The 27,114-nt window shown below is 47.5% G+C and overlaps 1 protein-coding gene across 3 annotated transcripts in view; it reads right to left on the bottom strand.

The window, feature by feature from the left end:
* Positions 1 to 698: 698 nt before the first annotated feature.
* The window catches only part of LOC106605892 (sorting nexin-27), a 53,575-nt gene continuing 27,159 nt past the window's right edge, over positions 699 to 27,114 (bottom strand). Inside the window, exons 9-13 of one of the 3 annotated variants that reach the window (XM_082960487.1) lie at positions 5,697 to 5,846; positions 5,458 to 5,586; positions 5,281 to 5,340; positions 2,559 to 2,621; positions 699 to 2,427 (exon numbers count right to left, since the gene is read on the bottom strand). In XM_082960487.1, the coding sequence (XP_082816613.1) occupies positions 2,383 to 2,427; positions 2,559 to 2,621; positions 5,281 to 5,340; positions 5,458 to 5,586; positions 5,697 to 5,846 (447 nt within the window). In that variant the 3' untranslated portion in view covers positions 699 to 2,382. The remainder of the gene's footprint in view (positions 2,428 to 2,558; positions 2,622 to 5,280; positions 5,341 to 5,457; positions 5,587 to 5,696; positions 5,847 to 27,114) is intronic. The other 2 variants (XM_082960482.1, XM_082960489.1) reach the window with 2 other exon arrangements.

Below are 27,114 nucleotides of genomic sequence, written 5' to 3'. Positions count from 1 at the left end.
TCACTTGAAAAACTACAAACCTCAGATTTCCCACTTCCTGGTTGGATTTTTCTCAGGTTTTCACCTGCCATATGAGTTCTGTTATACTCACAGACATCATTCAAACAGTTTTAGAAACTTCAGAGTGTTTTCTATCCAAATCTACTAATAATATGCATATCTTAGCTTCTGGGCCTGAGTAGCAGGCAGTTTACTCTGGGCACGCTTTTCATCCGAACGTGAAAATACTGCCCCCCAGCCCAAAGAGGTTAACCCTCTGTGGGGCGCAGGGCGTATACCTTCATGTAGCTCCTACTACACCACAGGGAAACCCTGCTGTAGTTTAACACTGCATTTAAAGATGTGTGTGGTGTTGCATCAACATCCAATGATAACATCCACCAGAGGATATTGAATCAGGTGTGTTTCTGCTTGGCTGGAGCAAAAGCCTTCACCCACACCGGCCCTCTGTTAGAATACTGGCCAGCCCTGTTCTATAGGAACTGATCTAGTGTTTCTCAGTGGGAGGGAGACCCCTGCAGGTCGTTCTGAGCACTGCAGCTTCTTCAGATACACAAGGACCAATATATCAATTGAACCAAAGATGCAGCTAAACCAACACCATAGACATATCCTACAGACTGACAATCACGGTGTGTTTTCCAAAGCATCACACTTTTTCTCAAGAACAGAAAGACACAAAACATGTAAACGAGATGCACTTCTGAGTTCAGTGTTATTTACAACCCAGTATAAATACAGTCTTCATGAGACCCCACGATCAGGCATCAGCAGAACAGAAAGCTTAGGCTAGCATAGAATGAATACATATTGAGCTTAACGTGGTCAACATCTTACAGGGTTCTTTTTGTGCTATTCTGTCCAATGTCTGAAATATCCACATTACAAATTATATATATATATATATATATATATATATATATATATATATATATAGATATAGGAGGTACACAAAACACACAGGTGAAGTAAACATGTTCATTGTTCAGGTATCTGTCAAAATGGCAGAATACTTCCTGGGATCCAATTCATACATGATGAGCATTCTGTGTGTGTTTTTTTATGAGAAGGTTTTTGTATTAAAAAAATGGCTTCAGGGCAATTTCAGCATCTGTAAACCAAAACAGAACCAGCAGCTGAAACACACATACTATCCTTGGTTCTGCTCGGCCCAATACTCACACAAATAAAGGAAATGTATGGTCTCTCTCTCTAATAGTCTCTTCAGTAGATCTCTTTGAAATGGAGATAGTGGCTACAAACAGGAGATAATATCTATGTCAATATGTCTGTGTGGTTCATATGAGTCCAGTCTCTTATATCATGGGGCCGTTTCCCTCCGTCTGTCTAGACTCATTCTGGGAGTTCAGTTCAGAGTTGGGTTGTGTTTCTACCTCCAGGGTTCCAACCTAGACTCTCACAGCTCAGTCCATAATCAGTCCACACACACACACACACACACACACACACACACACACACACACACACACACACACAGTTCCTGTTTTTGAACTTTTCAGATGAGTCTCCTCAGTCCATCACCACCAGCCGTTTCCTCTTTTAGAACAGGTTGTTCCATCACCACCAGCCGTTTCCTCTTTTAGAACAGGTTGTTCCATCACCACCAGCCGTTTCCTCTTTTAGAACAGGTTGTTCCATCACCACCAGCCGTTTCCTCTTTTAAAACAGGTTGTTCCATCACCACCAGCCGTTTCCTCTTTTAGAACAGGTTGTTCCATCACCACCAGCCGTTTCCTCTTTTAGAACAGGTTCTGTTCCAGCATCTGTATCCCTCTTTTGTTCTCTTCTTTCACTGCACTCTGTTCCAGTCCAGAGCATTCCAAAGTGGCCACAAAACACCCAATGGCCTTGCACGTGTCAAATCCCTTGTCCAATATCGTCCCAGAGAACCATCTCCTTCATCCAATCCCACCACAAGCCAATAGTCACAGGTCTCCATGGAGTTTTGACCAAAGAGGTGATGTGATGTATGAAGGCATGTATCTAAGTCTTTAGAGTTATTTATTCACCTGTACAAAACTGCTATATGTTTCCACTGTAGCTTCCTGTTGTCTTGTCTAGTGGGTTTATATCGTGTGGTTGGGTTGTATTCAAGGGTTCATGGTGAATAACAGCTTAAGTTGTAGTGTGCGTCGTTGTTTCTCCTTCAGTCAGTCCAGAAGTTGTTCATTTGTAGTTTGATGGTGTTTAGTGGTTGTTGATCTGTAGTTGCTGTTATTGGTATGTAGAAGTTGTAGTTTGTTGGTTTGTAGTTGGTGTAGTAGTAGTTGTGTGAGGACAGGTAGTGGTGGTAGTTCAGGCCGAGCCAGACCAGAGCGATGGATGGAGGAGAGCATGTTTAGGAGGTGATGATCTCTCCTCCTAGGTGCCTCCATCCCTTCTGTGTCTCAACAGCTGGAAGATATTCTGAAACAGACACAGGGCTCAGGAAATGACAACATGCGCAGGCTGGCAGAAATGCACACGCACAATCGCATACACACACACTCTCACACAGGCCCAGGCCGCTGCTGCACCAGAGGCAGGCAACGCCTTACCTTGCTACACATACCATCTTTACTGCAGTTCTTATTGTCTTTATCCACATCCTCCTCTTCCACCTGGAGACACACAATATGTTCATCAAACAATATCACTGGACAACATTCCCAGAATATTAGCCAGTGAAATGTGCACCATAAGACTGCTGGTTAGCCAGTAGATGGCAGTATAGGACTGCTGGTTAGCCAGTACATGGCAGGATAAGACTGCTGGTTAACCAGTAGACAGTACATGGCAGTATAAGATTGCTGGTTAGCCAGTAGACAGTATATGGCAGTATAAGACTGCTGGTTGACCAGTACATGGCAGCATAAGACTGCTGATTAGCCAGGAGACAGTACATGCCAGTATAAGACTGCTGGTTAGCCAGTACATGGCAGAATAAGACTGCTGGTTAGTCAGTACATGGCAGCATAAGACTGCTGGTTAGCCAGTAGACAGTACATGGCAGCATAAGACTGCCGGTTAGCCAGTAGACAGTACATGGCAGCATAAGACTGCCGGTTAGCCAGTAGACAGTACATGGCAGCATAAGACTGCCGGTTAGCCAGTAGACAGTACATGGCAGCATAAGACTGCCGGTTAGCCAGTAGACAGTACATGGCAGCATAAGACTGCCGGTTAGCCAGTAGACAGTACATGGCAGCATAAGACTGCCGGTTAGCCAGTAGACAGTACATGGCAGCATAAGACTGCCGGTTAGCCAGTAGACAGTACATGGCAGCATAAGACTGCCGGTTAGCCAGTAGACAGTACATGGCAGCATAAGACTGCCGGTTAGCCAGTAGACAGTACATGGCAGCATAAGACTGCCGGTTAGCCAGTAGACAGTACATGGCAGCATAAAACTGCTGGTTAGCCAGTAGACAGTACATGGCAGTATAAGAGTGCTGGTTAGCCAGTAGACAGTACATGGCAGTATAAGACTGCTGGTTAGCCAGTAGACAGTACATGGCAGTATAAGACGGCTGGTTAGCCAGTAGACAGTACATGGCAGTATAAGACTGCTGGTTAGCCAGTAGACAGTACATGGCAGTATAAGACTGCTGGTTAGCCAGTAGACAGTACATGGCAGTATAATACAGTACATGGCACCATAAGACTGCTGGTTAGCCAGTAGACAGTACATGGCAGTATAAGACAGTACATGGCAGTATAAGACTGCCGGTTAGCCAGTAGACAGTACATGGCAGTATAAGACTGCTGGTTAGCCAGTAGACAGTACATGGCAGTATAAGACTGCTGGTTAGCCAGTAGACAGTACATGGCAGCATAAGACTGCCGGTTAGCCAGTAGACAGAACATGGCAGCATAAGACTGCCGGTTAGCCAGTAGACAGTACAGGGCAGCATAAGACTGCTGGTTAGCCAGTAGACAGTACATGGCAGCATAAGACTGCCGGTTAGCCAGTAGACAGTACATGGCAGCATAAGACTGCCGGTTAGCCAGTAGACAGTACATGGCAGCATAAGACTGCTGGTTAGCCAGTAGACAGTACATGGCAGTATAAGACTGCTGGTTAGCCAGTAGACAGTACATGGCAGCATAAGACTGCCGGTTAGCCAGTAGACAGTACATGCCAGTATAAGACTGCTGATTAGCCAGTACATGGCAGAATAAGACTGCTGGTTAGTCAGTACATGGCAGCATAAGACTGCTGGTTAGCCAGTAGACAGTACATGGCAGTATAAGACTGCTGGTTAGCCAGTAGACAGAACATGGCAGTATAAGACTGCTGGTTAGCCAGTAGACAGTACATGGCAGTATAAGACTGCTGGTTAGCCAGTAGACAGTTCATGGCACCATAAGACTGCTGGTTAACCAGTAGACAGTACATGGCAGCATAAGACCGCTGGTTAACCAGTAGACAGTACATGGAACTATAAGACTGCTGGTTAGCCAGTAGACAGTACATGGCAGTATAAGACTGCTGGTTAGCCAGTAGACAGTACATGGCACCATAAGACTGCTGGTTAGCCAGTAGACAGTACATGGCAGCATAAGACTGCTGGTTGCCAGTAGACTGTACATGGCAGTATAAGACTGCTGGTTAGCCAGTAGACAGTACATGGCAGTATAAGACTGCTGGTTAGCCGGTAGACAGTACATGGCACCATAAGACTGCTGGTTAACCAGTAGACAGTACATGGCAGTATAAGACTGCTGGTTAGCCAGTAGACAGCACTTGGCAGTATAAGACTGCTGGTTAGCCGGTAGACAGCACATGGCAGTATAAGACTGCTGGTTAGCCAGTAGACAGTACATGGCAGTATAAGACTGCTGGTTAGCCAGTAGACAGCACATGGCAGTATAAGACTGCTGGTTAGCCAGTAGACAGCACATGGCAGTATTAGACTGCTGGTTAGCCAGTAGACAGTACATGGCAGTATTAGACTGCTGGTTAGCCAGTAGACAGTACATGGCAGTATAAGACGGCTGGTTAGCCAGTAGACAGTACATGGCAGTATTAGACTGCTGGTTAGCCAGTAGACAGTACATGGCAGTATAAGACTGCTGGTTAGCCAGTAGACAGTACATGGCAGTATAAGACTGCTGATTAGCCAGTAGACAGTACATGGCAGTATAAGACTGCTGGTTAGCCAGTAGACAGTACATGGCAGTATAAGACTGCTGGTTAGCCAGTAGACAGTACATGGCAGCATAAGACTGCTGGTTAGCCAGTAGACAGTACATGGCAGTATACAACCCTCTTCTCACCTCTTTCCTCCACTTGAGTTCACAGAAGACTCTCTCAACGCACTCATGCAGGTAGTTGAACTGGACACAGGACACAGCACAACAAAGGGTTAACTCTCTGCACATTGATACATCATGTTCAGACATTCGTTGGGACTCTCAAAGGGTGTGTGTACTGCAAGTGTGTGTGAGACTCACGTAGGGAGTGAAGATCTTGACCCAGCGAGGTTTCTTGTCTCCCCTGGCGTACTCGAAGCAGAAGGCCATGCCCTCCTCATCAGTGTCCCATCGCTGCATCTCCACCCACTCAAACACGATCACCTGGTTCTGTTATAGAGAGAGACAGGGTCAACACACACACACACACACACACACACACACACACACACACACACACACACACACCACACACACACACACACAGCAGTTTTCCGTACCTCTAGCGTTCCCTCCTCTGTGCAGGCATGCAGTTTAAAGTGGTGTATGCTGATGGCTGTGATGACGTGGCCTTTGCGTCGGGAGTCACAGGAGCAGTGTGGGAAGATGATCTCATTGTAGCCGTCACAGCCCCGTAACATACTGAGATACTGGGGGAAAGAACATTTAGGGGGTCAGACAACTGCTTCTACAAACCATCCTATGTTCCATGTCTATTTGGTCATATGTGCCATGTATATACCAAGTCTTACGCTACACGTACTAGTTCATTCCATCTATTACAACCTCACCCTTAACCAGAATGGAAGACCAGTCATGTACTAGTTCATTCCATCTATTACAACCTTACCCTTAACCAGAATGGAAGACCAGTCATGTACTAGTTCATTCCATCTATTACAACCTCACCCTTAACCAGAATGGAAGACCAGTCATGTACTAGTTCATTCCATCTATTACAACCTCACCCTTAACCAGAATGGAAGACCAGTCATGTACTAGTTCATTCCCATCTATTACAACCTCACCCTTAACCAGAATGGAAGACCAGTCATGTACTAGTTCATCCCATCCATTACAACCTCACCCTTAACCAGAATGGAAGACCAGTCATGTACTAGTTCATTCCATCTATTACAACCTTACCCTTAACCAGAATGGAAGACCAGTCATGTACTAGTTCATTCCCATCTATTACAACCTCACCCTTAACCAGAATGGAAGACCAGTCATGTACTAGTTCATTCCATCTATTACAACCTTACCCTTAACCAGAATGGAAGACCAGTCATGTACTAGTTCATTCCATCTATTACAACCTCACCCTTAACCAGAATGGAAGACCAGTCATGTACTAGTTCATCCCATCCATTACAACCTCACCCTTAACCAGAATGGAAGACCAGTCATCTATTACAACCTTACCCTTAAAACCTGTTAGGGCTAGGGGGCAGTATTGACACGGCTGGATAAAAAACATACCCGATTTAATCTGGTTACCACTCCTACCCAGTAACTAGAATATGCATATACTTATTACATATGGATAGAAAACACCCTAAAGTTTCTAAAACTGTTTGAATGGTGTCTGTGAGTATAACAGAACTCAAATGGCAGGTCAAAACCTGAGAGATTCCTTTACAGGAAGTGGCCTGTCTGACCATTTCTTGAACTTCTTTTCCATCTCTATCTTTTACTAAGGATCTCTGCTCTAACGTGACACTTCCTACGTCGTCCATAGGCATTCAGAGCCCGGGAAAAAACAGAATGTCGTCATCCCAGCCCCAGGCTGAAACACATTATCGCCTTTCTCAAGTGGCCGATCAAGGGACTCTGGGCTTAGGCGCGTGACCCGACCGCCCCCGCCTTTGTGATTTTTTCCTCTGTTTGCCGAAAAGGAGATTCCCTGTCGGAATATTATCGCTTTTCTACGAGAAAAATGGGGTAAAAATGGACTTTAAACAGCGGTTGACATGTATCGAAGTACGGTAATGGAATATTTAGAATTTTTTTGTCACGAATTGCGCCATGCGCACGACCCTTCTTTACCATTTTGGATAGTGTCTGGAACGCACGAACAAATCGCCGCTATTCGGATATAACGATGGATTATTTTGGACCAAACCAACATTTGTTATTGAAGTAGCAGTCCTGGGAGTGCATTCTGACGAAGACAACAAAAGGTAATCAAACTTTTATAATAGTAAATATGATTATGGTGAGTGCTAAACTTGCCGGGTGTCTAAATAGCTAGCCCGTGATGCCTGGGCTATGTACTTAGAATATTGCAAAATGTGCTTTCACCAAAAAGCTATTTTAAAATCGGACATATCGAGTGCATAGAGGAGGTCTGTATCTATAATTCTTAAAATAATTGTTATGCTTTTTGTGAACGTTTATCGTGAGTAATTTAGTAAAATGTTAGCGAATTCCCCGGAAGTTTGCGGGGGGTATGCTAGTTCTGAACGTCACATGCTAATGTAAAAAGCTGGTTTTTGATATAAATATGAACTTGATTGAACAAAACATGCATGTATTGTATAACATAATGTCCTAGGGTTGTCATCTGATGAAGATCATCAAAGGTGAGTGCTGCATTTAGCTGTCTTCTGGGTTTTGGTGACATTATATGCTTGCTTGAAAAATGGGTGTCTGATTATTTCTGGCTTGGTACTCTGCTGACATAATCTAATGTTTTGCTTTCGTTGGAAAACCTTTTTGAAATCGGACAGTGTGGTTAGATTAACGAGAGTCTTGTCTTTAAATAGCTGTAAAATAGTCATATGTTTGAGAAATTGAAGTAATAGGATTATTAAGGTTTTGAAAATCGCGCCACAGGCTTCAAGTGGCTGTTACGTAGGTGGGACGAATTCGTCCCGCCTAGCCCATAGAGGTTAACCAGAATGGAAGACCAGTCATGTACTAGTTAATTCCATCTATTACAACCTCACCCTTAACCAGAATGGAAGACCAGTCATGTACTAGTTCATTCCATCTATTACAACCTTACCCTTAACCAGAATGGAAGACCAGTCATGTACTCCCCAATAAAGGCCATGCAGTCAAAACGTGTCAGAGATTTTAAACTTTGTTTCCATTGAACAAGCCATACAAAAAAGGCATTTTATTTATTTATTATCTGAAGAGGGCCTTGGTCCTGCTTTCTTTTTGACAGTAATGTACTGTACTTGCTCATTAGTTGTGACAGTAACGACTGTTGTAGCATGGCCATCTAGTGACTAGCAGAGAGAGAGAGAGAGACACTAACCATGGCCATCTAGTGACTAGCAGAGAGAGACACTAACCATGGCCATCTAGTGACTAGCAGAGAGAGACACTAACCATGGCCATCTAGTGACTAGCAGAGAGAGAGAGAGAGAGAGACACTAACCATGGCCATCTAGTGACTAGCAGAGAGAGAGAGAGAGAGACTAACCATGGCCATCTAGTGACTAGCAGAGAGAGACACTAACCATGGCCATCTAGTGACTAGCAGAGAGAGAGAGAGAGACTAACCATGGCCATCTAGTGACTAGCAGAGAGAGAGAGAGAGACACTAACCATGGCCATCTAGTGACTAGCAGAGAGAGAGAGAGACACTAACCATGGCCATCTAGTGACTAGCAGAGAGAGAGAGAGAGACTAACCATGGCCATCTAGTGACTAGCAGAGAGAGAGAGAGAGAGACACTAACCATGGCCATCTAGTGACTAGCAGAGAGAGAGAGACACTAACCATGGCCATCTAGTGACTAGCAGAGAGAGAGAGACACTAACCATGGCCATCTAGTGACTAGCAGAGAGAGAGAGACACTAACCATGGCCATCTAGTGACTAGCAGAGAGAGAGAGACACTAACCATGGCCATCTAGTGACTAGCAGAGAGAGAGAGACACTAACCATGGCCATCTAGTGACTAGCAGAGAGAGAGAGAGACACTAACCATGGCCATCTAGTGACTAGCAGAGAGAGAGAGAGAGAGAGACACTAACCATGGCCATCTAGTGACTAGCAGAGAGAGAGAGAGAGAGAGACACAAACCATGGCCATCTAGTGACTAGCAGAGAGAGAGAGACACTAACCATGGCCATCTAGTGACTAGCAGAGAGAGAGAGACACTAACCATGGCCATCTAGTGACTAGCAGAGAGAGAGAGAGACACTAACCATGGCCATCTAGTGACTAGCAGAGAGAGAGAGAGACACTAACCATGGCCATCTAGTGACTAGCAGAGAGAGAGAGAGACACTAACCATGGCCATCTAGTGACTAGCAGAGAGAGAGAGAGACACTAACCATGGCCATCTAGTGACTAGCAGAGAGAGAGAGAGACACTAACCATGGCCATCTAGTGACTAGCAGAGAGAGAGAGAGAGAGACACTAACCATGGCCATCTAGTGACTAGCAGAGAGAGAGACACTAACCATGGCCATCTAGTGACTAGCAGAGAGAGACACTAACCATGGCCATCTAGTGACTAGCAGAGAGAGAGACTAACCATGGCCATCTAGTGACTAGCAGAGAGAGAGAGAGAGAGAGAGAGACACTAACCATGGCCATCTAGTGACTAGCAGAGAGAGAGAGAGAGAGAGACACTAACCATGGCCATCTAGTGACTAGCAGAGAGAGAGAGAGAGAGACACTAACCATGGCCATCTAGTGACTAGCAGAGAGAGAGAGAGAGACTAACCATGGCCATCTAGTGACTAGCAGAGAGAGAGAGAGAGAGAGAGACACTAACCATGGCCATCTAGTGACTAGCAGAGAGAGAGAGAGAGACACTAACCATGGCCATCTAGTGACTAGCAGAGAGAGAGAGAGACACTAACCATGGCCATCTAGTGACTAGCAGAGAGAGAGAGAGAGAGAGAGAGAGAGAGAGAGAGAGACACTAACCATGGCCATCTAGTGACTAGCAGAGAGAGAGAGAGAGAGAGAGAGAGAGAGAGAGAGACACTAACCATGGCCATCTAGTGACTAGCAGAGAGAGAGAGAGAGAGAGAGAGAGAGAGAGAGAGACACTAACCATGGCCATCTAGTGACTAGCAGAGAGAGAGAGAGAGAGACACTAACCATGGCCATCTAGTGACTAGCAGAGAGAGAGAGAGACACTAACCATGGCCATCTAGTGACTAGCAGAGAGAGAGAGAGAGACTAACCATGGCCATCTAGTGACTAGCAGAGAGAGAGAGAGACACTAACCATGGCCATCTAGTGACTAGCAGAGAGAGACACTAACCATGGCCATCTAGTGACTAGCAGAGAGAGAGAGAGAGACACTAACCATGGCCATCTAGTGACTAGCAGAGAGAGAGAGAGACACTAACCATGGCCATCTAGTGACTAGCAGAGAGAGACACTAACCATGGCCATCTAGTGACTAGCAGAGAGAGAGAGAGACACTAACCATGGCCATCTAGTGACTAGCAGAGAGAGAGAGAGACACTAACCATGGCCATCTAGTGACTGGCAGAGAGAGAGACACTAACCATGGCCATCTAGTGACTAGCAGAGAGAGAGAGAGACACTAACCATGGCCATCTAGTGACTAGCAGAGAGAGAGAGAGACCTAACCATGGCCATCTAGTGACTAGCAGAGAGAGAGAGAGAGAGACACTAACCATGGCCATCTAGTGACTAGCAGAGAGAGAGACACTAACCATGGCCATCTAGTGACTAGCAGAGAGAGAGAGACACTAACCATGGCCATCTAGTGACTAGCAGAGAGAGAGAGAGAGACACTAACCATGGCCATCTAGTGACTAGCAGAGAGAGAGAGACACTAACCATGGCCATCTAGTGACTAGCAGAGAGAGAGAGAGAGACACTAACCATGGCCATCTAGTGACTAGCAGAGAGAGAGAGAGAGACACTAACCATGGCCATCTAGTGACTAGCAGAGAGAGAGAGACACTAACCATGGCCATCTAGTGACTAGCAGAGAGAGAGAGAGACACTAACCATGGCCATCTAGTGACTAGCAGAGAGAGAGAGAGACACTAACCATGTCCATCTAGTGACTAGCAGAGAGAGAGAGAGACACTAACCATGGCCATCTAGTGACTAGCAGAGAGAGAGAGAGACACTAACCATGGCCATCTAGTGACTAGCAGAGAGAGAGAGAGAGACACTAACCATGGCCATCTAGTGACTAGCAGAGAGAGAGAGAGACACTAACCATGGCCATCTAGTGACTAGCAGAGAGAGACACTAACCATGGCCATCTAGTGACTAGCAGAGAGAGAGAGAGAGACACTAACCATGGCCATCTAGTGACTAGCAGAGAGAGAGAGAGACACTAACCATGGCCATCTAGTGACTAGCAGAGAGAGAGAGAGACACTAACCATGACCATCTAGTGACTAGCAGAGAGAGAGAGAGAGAGACACTAACCATGGCCATCTAGTGACTAGCAGAGAGAGAGAGACACTAACCATGGCCATCTAGTGACTAGCAGAGAGAGAGAGACACTAACCATGGCCATCTAGTGACTAGCAGAGAGAGAGAGAGAGACACTAACCATGGCCATCTAGTGACTAGCAGAGAGAGAGAGAGACACTAACCATGTCCATCTAGTGACTAGCAGAGAGAGAGAGAGACACTAACCATGGCCATCTAGTGACTAGCAGAGAGAGAGAGAGACACTAACCATGGCCATCTAGTGACTAGCAGAGAGAGAGAGACACTAACCATGGCCATCTAGTGACTAGCAGAGAGAGAGAGAGACACTAACCATGGCCATCTAGTGACTAGCAGAGAGAGAGAGAGAGAGAGACACTAACCATGGCCATCTAGTGACTAGCAGAGAGAGAGAGAGAGACACTAACCATGGCCATCTAGTGACTAGCAGAGAGAGAGAGAGACACTAACCATGGCCATCTAGTGACTAGCAGAGAGAGAGAGAGAGACACTAACCATGGCCATCTAGTGACTAGCAGAGAGAGAGAGAGACACTAACCATGGCCATCTAGTGACTAGCAGAGAGAGAGAGAGAGACACTAACCATGGCCATCTAGTGACTAGCAGAGAGAGAGAGAGACACTAACCATGGCCATCTAGTGACTAGCAGAGAGAGAGAGAGAGACACTAACCATGGCCATCTAGTGACTAGCAGAGAGAGAGAGAGAGAGAGGCACTAACCATGGCCATCTAGTGACTAGCAGAGAGAGAGAGAGACACTAACCATGGCCATCTAGTGACTAGCAGAGAGAGAGAGAGAGAGAGACACTAACCATGGCCATCTAGTGACTAGCAGAGAGAGAGAGAGAGACACTAACCATGGCCATCTAGTGACTAGCAGAGAGAGAGAGACACTAACCATGGCCATCTAGTGACTAGCAGAGAGAGAGAGAGAGACTAACCATGGCCATCTAGTGACTAGCAGAGAGAGAGAGACTAACCATGGCCATCTAGTGACTAGCAGAGAGAGAGAGAGAGAGAGAGAGACACTAACCATGGCCATCTAGTGACTAGCAGAGAGAGAGAGAGACTAACCATGGCCATCTAGTGACTAGCAGAGAGAGAGAGAGAGAGAGAGACACTAACCATGGCCATCTAGTGACTAGCAGAGAGAGAGAGAGACACTAACCATGGCCATCTAGTGACTAGCAGAGAGAGAGAGAGAGAGAGACACTAACCATGGCCATCTAGTGACTAGCAGAGAGAGAGAGAGAGAGAGAGAGAGAGAGAGAGAGAGACACTAACCATGGCCATCTAGTGACTAGCAGAGAGAGAGAGAGAGGAGAGAGAGAGAGAGAGAGAGAGAGACACTAACCATGGCCATCTAGTGACTAGCAGAGAGAGAGAGACACTAACCATGGCCATCTAGTGACTAGCAGAGAGAGAGAGAGAGAGAGACACTAACCATGGCCATCTAGTGACTAGCAGAGAGAGAGAGACTAACCATGGCCATCTAGTGACTAGCAGAGAGAGAGACACTAACCATGGCCATCTAGTGACTAGCAGAGAGAGAGAGAGAGAGAGACACTAACCATGGCCATCTAGTGACTAGCAGAGAGAGAGAGAGAGACACTAACCATGGCCATCTAGTGACTAGCAGAGAGAGAGAGACACTAACCATGGCCATCTAGTGACTAGCAGAGAGAGAGAGACACTAACCATGGCCATCTAGTGACTAGCAGAGAGAGAGAGAGACACTAACCATGGCCATCTAGTGACTAGCAGAGAGAGAGAGAGACACTAACCATGGCCATCTAGTGACTAGCAGAGAGAGAGAGACACTAACCATGGCCATCTAGTGACTAGCAGAGAGAGAGAGAGACACTAACCATGGCCATCTAGTGACTAGCAGAGAGAGAGAGAGAGAGAGAGACACTAACCATGGCCATCTAGTGACTAGCAGAGAGAGAGAGAGAGAGAGAGAGCACTAACCATGGCCATCTAGTGACTAGCAGAGAGAGAGAGAGAGAGCACTAACCATGGCCATCTAGTGACTAGCAGAGAGAGAGAGAGAGACACTAACCATGGCCATCTAGTGACTAGCAGAGAGAGAGAGAGAGACACTAACCATGGCCATCTAGTGACTAGCAGAGAGAGAGAGACACTAACCATGGCCATCTAGTGACTAGCAGAGAGAGAGAGAGAGAGACACTAACCATGGCCATCTAGTGACTAGCAGAGAGAGAGAGAGACACTAACCATGGCCATCTAGTGACTAGCAGAGAGAGAGAGAGACACTAACCATGGCCATCTAGTGACTAGCAGAGAGAGAAAGAGAGACACTAACCATGGCCATCTAGTGACTAGCAGAGAGAGAGAGACACTAACCATGGCCATCTAGTGACTAGCAGAGAGAGAGAGAGACACTAACCATGGCCATCTAGTGACTAGCAGAGAGAGAGAGAGACACTAACCATGGCCATCTAGTGACTAGCAGAGAGAGACACTAACCATGGCCATCTAGTGACTAGCAGAGAGAGAGAGAGAGACACTAACCATGGCCATCTAGTGACTAGCAGAGAGAGAGAGAGAGAGACACTAACCATGGCCATCTAGTGACTAGCAGAGAGAGAGAGACACTAACCATGGCCATCTAGTGACTAGCAGAGAGAGAGAGACACTAACCATGGCCATCTAGTGACTAGCAGAGAGAGACACTAACCATGGCCATCTAGTGACTAGCAGAGAGAGAGAGAGAGAGAGAGAGACACTAACCATGGCCATCTAGTGACTAGCAGAGAGAGAGAGAGAGAGAGACACTAACCATGGCCATCTAGTGACTAGCAGAGAGAGAGAGACACTAACCATGGCCATCTAGTGACTAGCAGAGAGAGAGAGACACTAACCATGGCCATCTAGTGACTAGCAGAGAGAGAGACACTAACCATGGCCATCTAGTGACTAGCAGAGAGAGAGAGAGAGAGAGAGAGAGACACTAACCATGGCCATCTAGTGACTAGCAGAGAGAGAGAGAGAGAGAGAGACACTAACCATGGCCATCTAGTGACTAGCAGAGAGAGAGAGAGACACTAACCATGGCCATCTAGTGACTAGCAGAGAGAGAGAGAGAGACACTAACCATGGCCATCTAGTGACTAGCAGAGAGAGAGAGACACTAACCATGGCCATCTAGTGACTAGCAGAGAGAGAGAGAGACACTAACCATGGCCATCTAGTGACTAGCAGAGAGAGAGAGAGAGACACTAACCATGGCCATCTAGTGACTAGCAGAGAGAGAGAGACACTAACCATGGCCATCTAGTGACTAGCAGAGAGAGAGAGAGAGAGAGACACTAACCATGGCCATCTAGTGACTAGCAGAGAGAGAGAGAGACACTAACCATGGCCATCTAGTGACTAGCAGAGAGAGAGAGAGAGAGAGAGACACTAACCATGGCCATCTAGTGACTAGCAGAGAGAGAGAGAGAGACTAACCATGGCCATCTAGTGACTAGCAGAGAGAGAGAGACACTAACCATGGCCATCTAGTGACTAGCAGAGAGAGAGACACTAACCATGGCCATCTAGTGACTAGCAGAGAGAGAGAGACACTAACCATGGCCATCTAGTGACTAGCAGAGAGAGAGAGAGACACTAACCATGGCCATCTAGTGACTAGCAGAGAGAGAGAGAGAGAGACTAACCATGGCCATCTAGTGACTAGCAGAGAGAGAGAGAGAGACACTAACCATGGCCATCTAGTGACTAGCAGAGAGAGAGAGAGAGACACTAACCATGGCCATCTAGTGACTAGCAGAGAGAGAGAGAGACACTAACCATGGCCATCTAGTGACTAGCAGAGAGAGAGAGAGACACTAACCATGGCCATCTAGTGACTAGCAGAGAGAGAGAGAGAGAGACACTAACCATGGCCATCTAGTGACTAGCAGAGAGAGAGACACTAACCATGGCCATCTAGTGACTAGCAGAGAGAGAGAGAGAGAGAGAGAGAGACACTAACCATGGCCATCTAGTGACTAGCAGAGAGAGAGAGAGAGACACTAACCATGGCCATCTAGTGACTAGCAGAGAGAGAGAGAGAGAGAGAGACACTAACCATGGCCATCTAGTGACTAGCAGAGAGAGAGAGACACTAACCATGGCCATCTAGTGACTAGCAGAGAGAGAGACACTAACCATGGCCATCTAGTGACTAGCAGAGAGAGAGAGAGACACTAACCATGGCCATCTAGTGACTAGCAGAGAGAGAGAGACACTAACCATGGCCATCTAGTGACTAGCAGAGAGAGAGAGAGAGAGAGAGACACTAACCATGGCCATCTAGTGACTAGCAGAGAGAGAGAGAGACTAACCATGGCCATCTAGTGACTAGCAGAGAGAGAGAGAGACACTAACCATGGCCATCTAGTGACTAGCAGAGAGAGAGAGAGACACTAACCATGGCCATCTAGTGACTAGCAGAGAGAGAGAGACACTAACCATGGCCATCTAGTGACTAGCAGAGAGAGAGAGAGACACTAACCATGGCCATCTAGTGACTAGCAGAGAGAGAGAGACACTAACCATGGCCATCTAGTGACTAGCAGAGAGAGAGAGAGAGAGAGAGACACTAACCATGGCCATCTAGTGACTAGCAGAGAGAGAGAGAGACACTAACCATGGCCATCTAGTGACTAGCAGAGAGAGAGAGAGAGAGACACTAACCATGGCCATCTAGTGACTAGCAGAGAGAGAGAGAGAGACACTAACCATGGCCATCTAGTGACTAGCAGAGAGAGAGAGACACTAACCATGGCCATCTAGTGACTAGCAGAGAGAGAGAGAGACACTAACCATGGCCATCTAGTGACTAGCAGAGAGAGAGAGAGAGACACTAACCATGGCCATCTAGTGACTAGCAGAGAGAGAGAGACTAACCATGGCCATCTAGTGACTAGCAGAGAGAGAGAGACACTAACCATGGCCATCTAGTGACTAGCAGAGAGAGAGAGAGACACTAACCATGGCCATCTAGTGACTAGCAGAGAGAGGAGAGAGACACTAACCATGGCCATCTAGTGACTAGCAGAGAGAGAGAGAGAGACACTAACCATGGCCATCTAGTGACTAGCAGAGAGAGAGAGCACTAACCATGGCCATCTAGTGACTAGCAGAGAGAGAGAGAGAGACACTAACCATGGCCATCTAGTGACTAGCAGAGAGAGAGAGACACTAACCATGGCCATCTAGTGACTAGCAGAGAGAGAGAGAGACACTAACCATGGCCATCTAGTGACTAGCAGAGAGAGAGAGAGAGACTAACCATGGCCATCTAGTGACTAGCAGAGAGAGAGAGAGACACTAACCATGGCCATCTAGTGACTAGCAGAGAGAGAGAGAGCACTAACCATGGCCATCTAGTGACTAGCAGAGAGAGAGAGACTAACCATGGCCATCTAGTGACTAGCAGAGAGAGAGAGAGACACTAACCATGGCCATCTAGTGACTAGCAGAGAGAGAGAGAGCACTAACCATGGCCATCTAGTGACTAGCAGAGAGAGAGAGAGACACTAACCATGGCCATCTAGTGACTAGCAGAGAGAGAGAGACACTAACCATGGCCATCTAGTGACTAGCAGAGAGAGAGAGAGACACTAACCATGGCCATCTAGTGACTAGCAGAGAGAGAGAGAGACTAACCATGGCCATCTAGTGACTAGCAGAGAGAGAGAGAGAGACACTAACCATGGCCATCTAGTGACTAGCAGAGAGAGAGAGAGACACTAACCATGGCCATCTAGTGACTAGCAGAGAGAGAGAGAGAGAGACACTAACCATGGCCATCTAGTGACTAGCAGAGAGAGAGAGAGAGAGAGAGAGAGAGAGAGACACTAACCATGGCCATCTAGTGACTAGCAGAGAGAGAGAGGAGAGAGAGAGAGAGAGAGACACTAACCATGGCCATCTAGTGACTAGCAGAGAGAGAGAGACTAACCATGGCCATCTAGTGACTAGCAGAGAGAGAGAGAGAGAGACACTAACCATGGCCATCTAGTGACTAGCAGAGAGAGAGAGAGACACTAACCATGGCCATCTAGTGACTAGCAGAGAGAGAGAGAGACACTAACCATGGCCATCTAGTGACTAGCAGAGAGAGAGAGAGACACTAACCATGGCCATCTAGTGACTAGCAGAGAGAGAGAGAGAGAGACACTAACCATGGCCATCTAGTGACTAGCAGAGAGAGAGAGACTAACCATGGCCATCTAGTGACTAGCAGAGAGAGAGACACTAACCATGGCCATCTAGTGACTAGCAGAGAGAGAGAGAGAGACACTAACCATGGCCATCTAGTGACTAGCAGAGAGAGAGAGAGACACTAACCATGGCCATCTAGTGACTAGCAGAGAGAGAGAGACACTAACCATGGCCATCTAGTGACTAGCAGAGAGAGAGAGAGACACTAACCATGGCCATCTAGTGACTAGCAGAGAGAGAGAGACACTAACCATGGCCATCTAGTGACTAGCAGAGAGAGAGAGAGACACTAACCATGGCCATCTAGTGACTAGCAGAGAGAGAGAGAGACACTAACCATGGCCATCTAGTGACTAGCAGAGAGAGAGAGAGAGACACTAACCATGGCCATCTAGTGACTAGCAGAGAGAGAGAGAGACACTAACCATGGCCATCTAGTGACTAGCAGAGAGAGAGAGAGAGACACTAACCATGGCCATCTAGTGACTAGCAGAGAGAGAGAGAGACACTAACCATGGCCATCTAGTGACTAGCAGAGAGAGAGAGAGAGAGAGACACTAACCATGGCCATCTAGTGACTAGCAGAGAGAGAGAGAGACACTAACCATGGCCATCTAGTGACTAGCAGAGAGAGAGAGAGAGAGCACTAACCATGGCCATCTAGTGACTAGCAGAGAGAGAGAGAGAGACACTAACCATGGCCATCTAGTGACTAGCAGAGAGAGAGAGAGACACTAACCATGGCCATCTAGTGACTAGCAGAGAGAGAGAGAGAGAGAGACACTAACCATGGCCATCTAGTGACTAGCAGAGAGAGAGAGAGACACTAACCATGGCCATCTAGTGACTAGCAGAGAGAGAGAGAGAGACACTAACCATGGCCATCTAGTGACTAGCAGAGAGAGAGAGAGACACTAACCATGGCCATCTAGTGACTAGCAGAGAGAGAGAGAGAGAGAGCACTAACCATGGCCATCTAGTGACTAGCAGAGAGAGAGAGAGACACTAACCATGGCCATCTAGTGACTAGCAGAGAGAGAGAGAGAGAGAGAGACACTAACCATGGCCATCTAGTGACTAGCAGAGAGAGAGAGAGACACTAACCATGGCCATCTAGTGACTAGCAGAGAGAGAGAGAGAGAGCACTAACCATGGCCATCTAGTGACTAGCAGAGAGAGAGAGAGAGCACTAACCATGGCCATCTAGTGACTAGCAGAGAGAGAGAGAGACACTAACCATGGCCATCTAGTGACTAGCAGAGAGAGAGAGAGCACTAACCATGGCCATCTAGTGACTAGCAGAGAGAGAGAGAGAGAGAGAGACACTAACCATGGCCATCTAGTGACTAGCAGAGAGAGAGAGAGACACTAACCATGGCCATCTAGTGACTAGCAGAGAGAGAGAGAGAGCACTAACCATGGCCATCTAGTGACTAGCAGAGAGAGAGAGAGCACTAACCATGGCCATCTAGTGACTAGCAGAGAGAGAGAGAGAGAGAGAGCACTAACCATGGCCATCTAGTGACTAGCAGAGAGAGAGAGAGACACTAACCATGGCCATCTAGTGACTAGCAGAGAGAGAGAGAGAGAGAGCACTAACCATGGCCATCTAGTGACTAGCAGAGAGAGAGAGAGAGACTAACCATGGCCATCTAGTGACTAGCAGAGGAGAGAGAGAGAGAGACACTAACCATGGCCATCTAGTGACTAGCAGAGAGAGACACTAACCATGGCCATCTAGTGACTAGCAGAGAGAGAGAGAGAGAGAGAGACACTAACCATGGCCATCTAGTGACTAGCAGAGAGAGAGAGAGGACACTAACCATGGCCATCTAGTGACTAGCAGAGAGAGAGAGAGACACTAACCATGGCCATCTAGTGACTAGCAGAGAGAGAGAGAGACACTAACCATGGCCATCTAGTGACTAGCAGAGAGAGAGAGAGAGACACTAACCATGGCCATCTAGTGACTAGCAGAGAGAGAGAGAGACACTAACCATGGCCATCTAGTGACTAGCAGAGAGAGAGAGACACTAACCATGGCCATCTAGTGACTAGCAGAGAGAGAGAGAGACACTAACCATGGCCATCTAGTGACTAGCAGAGAGAGAGAGAGAGAGAGAGAGCACTAACCATGGCCATCTAGTGACTAGCAGAGAGAGAGAGAGAGAGACACTAACCATGGCCATCTAGTGACTAGCAGAGAGAGAGAGAGAGAGACACTAACCATGGCCATCTAGTGACTAGCAGAGAGAGAGAGAGAGACACTAACCATGGCCATCTAGTGACTAGCAGAGAGAGAGAGAGAGACTAACCATGGCCATCTAGTGACTAGCAGAGAGAGAGAGAGAGACACTAACCATGGCCATCTAGTGACTAGCAGAGAGAGAGAGAGAGACTAACCATGGCCATCTAGTGACTAGCAGAGAGAGAGAGAGACACTAACCATGGCCATCTAGTGACTAGCAGAGAGAGAGAGAGACACTAACCATGGCCATCTAGTGACTAGCAGAGAGAGAGAGACACTAACCATGGCCATCTAGTGACTAGCAGAGAGAGAGCACTAACCATGGCCATCTAGTGACTAGCAGAGAGAGAGAGAGACACTAACCATGGCCATCTAGTGACTAGCAGAGAGAGAGAGAGACACTAACCATGGCCATCTAGTGACTAGCAGAGAGAGAGAGAGAGACACTAACCATGGCCATCTAGTGACTAGCAGAGAGAGAGAGAGCACTAACCATGGCCATCTAGTGACTAGCAGAGAGAGAGAGAGACACTAACCATGGCCATCTAGTGACTAGCAGAGAGAGAGAGAGCACTAACCATGGCCATCTAGTGACTAGCAGAGAGAGAGAGAGAGACACTAACCATGGCCATCTAGTGACTAGCAGAGAGAGAGAGAGACACTAACCATGGCCATCTAGTGACTAGCAGAGAGAGAGAGACACTAACCATGGCCATCTAGTGACTAGCAGAGAGAGAGAGACACTAACCATGGCCATCTAGTGACTAGCAGAGAGAGAGAGAGAGAGACACTAACCATGGCCATCTAGTGACTAGCAGAGAGAGAGAGAGAGAGAGACACTAACCATGGCCATCTAGTGACTAGCAGAGAGAGAGAGAGACACTAACCATGGCCATCTAGTGACTAGCAGAGAGAGAGAGAGACACTAACCATGGCCATCTAGTGACTAGCAGAGAGAGAGAGAGAGACACTAACCATGGCCATCTAGTGACTAGCAGAGAGAGAGAGAGACACTAACCATGGCCATCTAGTGACTAGCAGAGAGAGAGAGAGACACTAACCATGGCCATCTAGTGACTAGCAGAGAGAGAGAGAGACACTAACCATGGCCATCTAGTGACTAGCAGAGAGAGAGAGAGAGACACTAACCATGGCCATCTAGTGACTAGCAGAGAGAGAGAGACACTAACCATGGCCATCTAGTGACTAGCAGAGAGAGAGAGACACTAACCATGGCCATCTAGTGACTAGCAGAGAGAGAGAGAGACACTAACCATGGCCATCTAGTGACTAGCAGAGAGAGAGAGAGAGACACTAACCATGGCCATCTAGTGACTAGCAGAGAGAGAGAGAGACACTAACCATGGCCATCTAGTGACTAGCAGAGAGAGAGAGAGAGACACTAACCATGGCCATCTAGTGACTAGCAGAGAGAGAGAGAGCACTAACCATGGCCATCTAGTGACTAGCAGAGAGAGAGAGAGACACTAACCATGGCCATCTAGTGACTAGCAGAGAGAGAGAGAGACACTAACCATGGCCATCTAGTGACTAGCAGAGAGAGAGAGAGAGACACTAACCATGGCCATCTAGTGACTAGCAGAGAGAGAGAGAGACACTAACCATGGCCATCTAGTGACTAGCAGAGAGAGAGAGAGACACTAACCATGGCCATCTAGTGACTAGCAGAGAGAGAGAGAGACACTAACCATGGCCATCTAGTGACTAGCAGAGAGAGAGAGAGAGACACTAACCATGGCCATCTAGTGACTAGCAGAGAGAGAGAGAGAGCACTAACCATGGCCATCTAGTGACTAGCAGAGAGAGAGAGAGACACTAACCATGGCCATCTAGTGACTAGCAGAGAGAGAGAGACACTAACCATGGCCATCTAGTGACTAGCAGAGAGAGAGAGAGAGACACTAACCATGGCCATCTAGTGACTAGCAGAGAGAGAGAGAGACACTAACCATGGCCATCTAGTGACTAGCAGAGAGAGAGAGAGAGCACTAACCATGGCCATCTAGTGACTAGCAGAGAGAGAGAGAGACACTAACCATGGCCATCTAGTGACTAGCAGAGAGAGAGAGAGAGACACTAACCATGGCCATCTAGTGACTAGCAGAGAGAGAGAGAGAGACACTAACCATGGCCATCTAGTGACTAGCAGAGAGAGAGAGAGACACTAACCATGGCCATCTAGTGACTAGCAGAGAGAGAGAGAGACACTAACCATGGCCATCTAGTGACTAGCAGAGAGAGAGAGAGACACTAACCATGGCCATCTAGTGACTAGCAGAGAGAGAGAGAGACACTAACCATGGCCATCTAGTGACTAGCAGAGAGAGAGAGAGACACTAACCATGGCCATCTAGTGACTAGCAGAGAGAGAGAGAGACACTAACCATGGCCATCTAGTGACTAGCAGAGAGAGAGAGAGAGACACTAACCATGGCCATCTAGTGACTAGCAGAGAGAGAGAGAGACACTAACCATGGCCATCTAGTGACTAGCAGAGAGAGAGAGAGACACTAACCATGGCCATCTAGTGACTAGCAGAGAGAGAGAGAGAGAGCACTAACCATGGCCATCTAGTGACTAGCAGAGAGAGAGAGAGACACTAACCATGGCCATCTAGTGACTAGCAGAGAGAGAGAGAGACACTAACCATGGCCATCTAGTGACTAGCAGAGAGAGAGAGAGACACTAACCATGGCCATCTAGTGACTAGCAGAGAGAGAGAGAGACACTAACCATGGCCATCTAGTGACTAGCAGAGAGAGAGAGAGACACTAACCATGGCCATCTAGTGACTAGCAGAGAGAGAGAGACACTAACCATGGCCATCTAGTGACTAGCAGAGAGAGAGAGACACTAACCATGGCCATCTAGTGACTAGCAGAGAGAGAGAGAGACTAACCATGGCCATCTAGTGACTAGCAGAGAGAGAGAGAGAGACACTAACCATGGCCATCTAGTGACTAGCAGAGAGAGAGAGAGACACTAACCATGGCCATCTAGTGACTAGCAGAGAGAGAGAGAGAGAGACACTAACCATGGCCATCTAGTGACTAGCAGAGAGAGAGAGAGACACTAACCATGGCCATCTAGTGACTAGCAGAGAGAGAGAGAGAGACACTAACCATGGCCATCTAGTGACTAGCAGAGAGAGAGAGAGAGACACTAACCATGGCCATCTAGTGACTAGCAGAGAGAGAGAGAGACTAACCATGGCCATCTAGTGACTAGCAGAGAGAGAGAGAGACACTAACCATGGCCATCTAGTGACTAGCAGAGAGAGAGAGAGAGACACTAACCATGGCCATCTAGTGACTAGCAGAGAGAGAGAGAGAGACTAACCATGGCCATCTAGTGACTAGCAGAGAGAGAGAGAGACACTAACCATGGCCATCTAGTGACTAGCAGAGAGAGAGAGACACTAACCATGGCCATCTAGTGACTAGCAGAGAGAGAGAGAGACACTAACCATGGCCATCTAGTGACTAGCAGAGAGAGAGAGACACTAACCATGGCCATCTAGTGACTAGCAGAGAGAGAGAGAGAGACACTAACCATGGCCATCTAGTGACTAGCAGAGAGAGAGAGAGACACTAACCATGGCCATCTAGTGACTAGCAGAGAGAGAGAGACACTAACCATGGCCATCTAGTGACTAGCAGAGAGAGAGAGAGACACTAACCATGGCCATCTAGTGACTAGCAGAGAGAGAGAGAGACACTAACCATGGCCATCTAGTGACTAGCAGAGAGAGAGAGAGACTAACCATGGCCATCTAGTGACTAGCAGAGAGAGAGAGACACTAACCATGGCCATCTAGTGACTAGCAGAGAGAGAGACACTAACCATGGCCATCTAGTGACTAGCAGAGAGAGAGAGACACTAACCATGGCCATCTAGTGACTAGCAGAGAGAGAGAGACACTAACCATGGCCATCTAGTGACTAGCAGAGAGAGAGACACTAACCATGGCCATCTAGTGACTAGCAGAGAGAGAGAGAGAGAGAGCTAACCATGGCCATCTAGTGACTAGCAGAGAGAGAGAAGAGACACTAACCATGGCCATCTAGTGACTAGCAGAGAGAGAGAGAGACTAACCATGGCCATCTAGTGACTAGCAGAGAGAGAGAGAGACACTAACCATGGCCATCTAGTGACTAGCAGAGAGAGAGAGACACTAACCATGGCCATCTAGTGACTAGCAGAGAGAGAGAGACACTAACCATGGCCATCTAGTGACTAGCAGAGAGAGAGAGAGACACTAACCATGGCCATCTAGTGACTAGCAGAGAGAGAGAAGAGACACTAACCATGGCCATCTAGTGACTAGCAGAGAGAGAGAGAGACACTAACCATGGCCATCTAGTGACTAGCAGAGAGAGAGAGAGAGAGACACTAACCATGGCCATCTAGTGACTAGCAGAGAGAGAGAGAGAGAGACTAACCATGGCCATCTAGTGACTAGCAGAGAGAGAGAGAGAGAGACTAACCATGGCCATCTAGTGACTAGCAGAGAGAGAGAGAGACACTAACCATGGCCATCTAGTGACTAGCAGAGCGAGAGAGAGACACTAACCATGGCCATCTAGTGACTAGCAGAGAGAGAGAGAGAGAGACTAACCATGGCCATCTAGTGACTAGCAGAGAGAGAGAGAGAGAGACACTAACCATGGCCATCTAGTGACTAGCAGAGAGAGAGAGAGACACTAACCATGGCCATCTAGTGACTAGCAGAGAGAGAGAGAGACACTAACCATGGCCATCTAGTGACTAGCAGAGAGAGAGAGAGAGACTAACCATGGCCATCTAGTGACTAGCAGAGAGAGAGAGAGAGAGACTAACCATGGCCATCTAGTGACTAGCAGAGAGAGAGAGACACTAACCATGGCCATCTAGTGACTAGCAGAGAGAGAGACACTAACCATGGCCATCTAGTGACTAGCAGAGAGAGAGAGAGAGACACTAACCATGGCCATCTAGTGACTAGCAGAGAGAGAGAGAGAGACACTAACCATGGCCATCTAGTGACTAGCAGAGAGAGAGAGAGACACTAACCATGGCCATCTAGTGACTAGCAGAGAGAGAGAGAGAGAGACACTAACCATGGCCATCTAGTGACTAGCAGAGAGAGAGAGAGAGACTAACCATGGCCATCTAGTGACTAGCAGAGAGAGAGAGAGAGAGACTAACCATGGCCATCTAGTGACTAGCAGAGAGAGAGAGAGACACTAACCATGGCCATCTAGTGACTAGCAGAGCGAGAGAGAGACACTAACCATGGCCATCTAGTGACTAGCAGAGAGAGAGAGAGAGAGACTAACCATGGCCATCTAGTGACTAGCAGAGAGAGAGAGAGAGAGACACTAACCATGGCCATCTAGTGACTAGCAGAGAGAGAGAGAGACACTAACCATGGCCATCTAGTGACTAGCAGAGAGAGAGAGAGACACTAACCATGGCCATCTAGTGACTAGCAGAGAGAGAGAGAGAGACTAACCATGGCCATCTAGTGACTAGCAGAGAGAGAGAGAGAGAGACTAACCATGGCCATCTAGTGACTAGCAGAGAGAGAGAGACACTAACCATGGCCATCTAGTGACTAGCAGAGAGAGAGACACTAACCATGGCCATCTAGTGACTAGCAGAGAGAGAGAGAGAGACACTAACCATGGCCATCTAGTGACTAGCAGAGAGAGACACTAACCATGGCCATCTAGTGACTAGCAGAGAGAGAGAGAGAGAGACACTAACCATGGCCATCTAGTGACTAGCAGAGAGAGAGAGAGAGACACTAACCATGGCCATCTAGTGACTAGCAGAGAGAGAGAGAGACACTAACCATGGCCATCTAGTGACTAGCAGAGAGAGAGAGAGAGACTAACCATGGCCATCTAGTGACTAGCAGAGAGAGAGAGACACTAACCATGGCCATCTAGTGACTAGCAGAGAGAGAGAGAGACACTAACCATGGCCATCTAGTGACTAGCAGAGAGAGAGAGAGACTAACCATGGCCATCTAGTGACTAGCAGAGATAGAGAGAGAGAGAGACACTAACCATGGCCATCTAGTGACTAGCAGAGAGAGAGAGAGAGACTAACCATGGCCATCTAGTGACTAGCAGAGAGAGAGAGAGAGAGAGACACTAACCATGGCCATCTAGTGACTAGCAGAGAGAGAGAGAGAGACTAACCATGGCCATCTAGTGACTAGCAGAGAGAGAGAGAGAGAGAGAGAGAGAGACACTAACCATGGCCATCTAGTGACTAGCAGAGAGAGAGAGAGAGACTAACCATGGCCATCTAGTGACTAGCAGAGAGAGAGAGAGGAGACACTAACCATGGCCATCTAGTGACTAGCAGAGAGAGAGAGAGAGAGAGACACTAACCATGGCCATCTAGTGACTAGCAGAGAGAGAGAGAGAGACTAACCATGGCCATCTAGTGACTAGCAGAGAGAGAGAGAGAGACTAACCATGGCCATCTAGTGACTAGCAGAGAGAGAGAGACACTAACCATGGCCATCTAGTGACTAGCAGAGAGAGAGAGACACTAACCATGGCCATCTAGTGACTAGCAGAGAGAGAGACACTAACCATGGCCATCTAGTGACTAGCAGAGAGAGAGAGAGACACTAACCATGGCCATCTAGTGACTAGCAGAGAGAGAGAGAGACACTAACCATGGCCATCTAGTGACTAGCAGAGAGAGAGAGACTAACCATGGCCATCTAGTGACTAGCAGAGAGAGAGACTAACCATGGCCATCTAGTGACTAGCAGAGAGAGAGAGAGACACTAACCATGGCCATCTAGTGACTAGCAGAGAGAGAGAGAGAGACACTAACCATGGCCATCTAGTGACTAGCAGAGAGAGAGAGAGAGCACTAACCATGGCCATCTAGTGACTAGCAGAGAGAGAGAGAGAGAGAGAGAGAGCACTAACCATGGCCATCTAGTGACTAGCAGAGAGAGAGAGAGAGAGAGAGAGACACTAACCA

The sequence above is a fragment of the Salmo salar genome, chromosome 02 (assembly GCF_965601325.2).
Source record: "Salmo salar chromosome 02, fSalSal1, whole genome shotgun sequence".
NCBI classification, from domain to species: domain Eukaryota; kingdom Metazoa; phylum Chordata; class Actinopteri; order Salmoniformes; family Salmonidae; genus Salmo; species Salmo salar.
The sequence above is the reverse complement of the archived record's forward strand: the minus strand, read 5'-3'. Positions and strand labels throughout refer to the sequence as shown.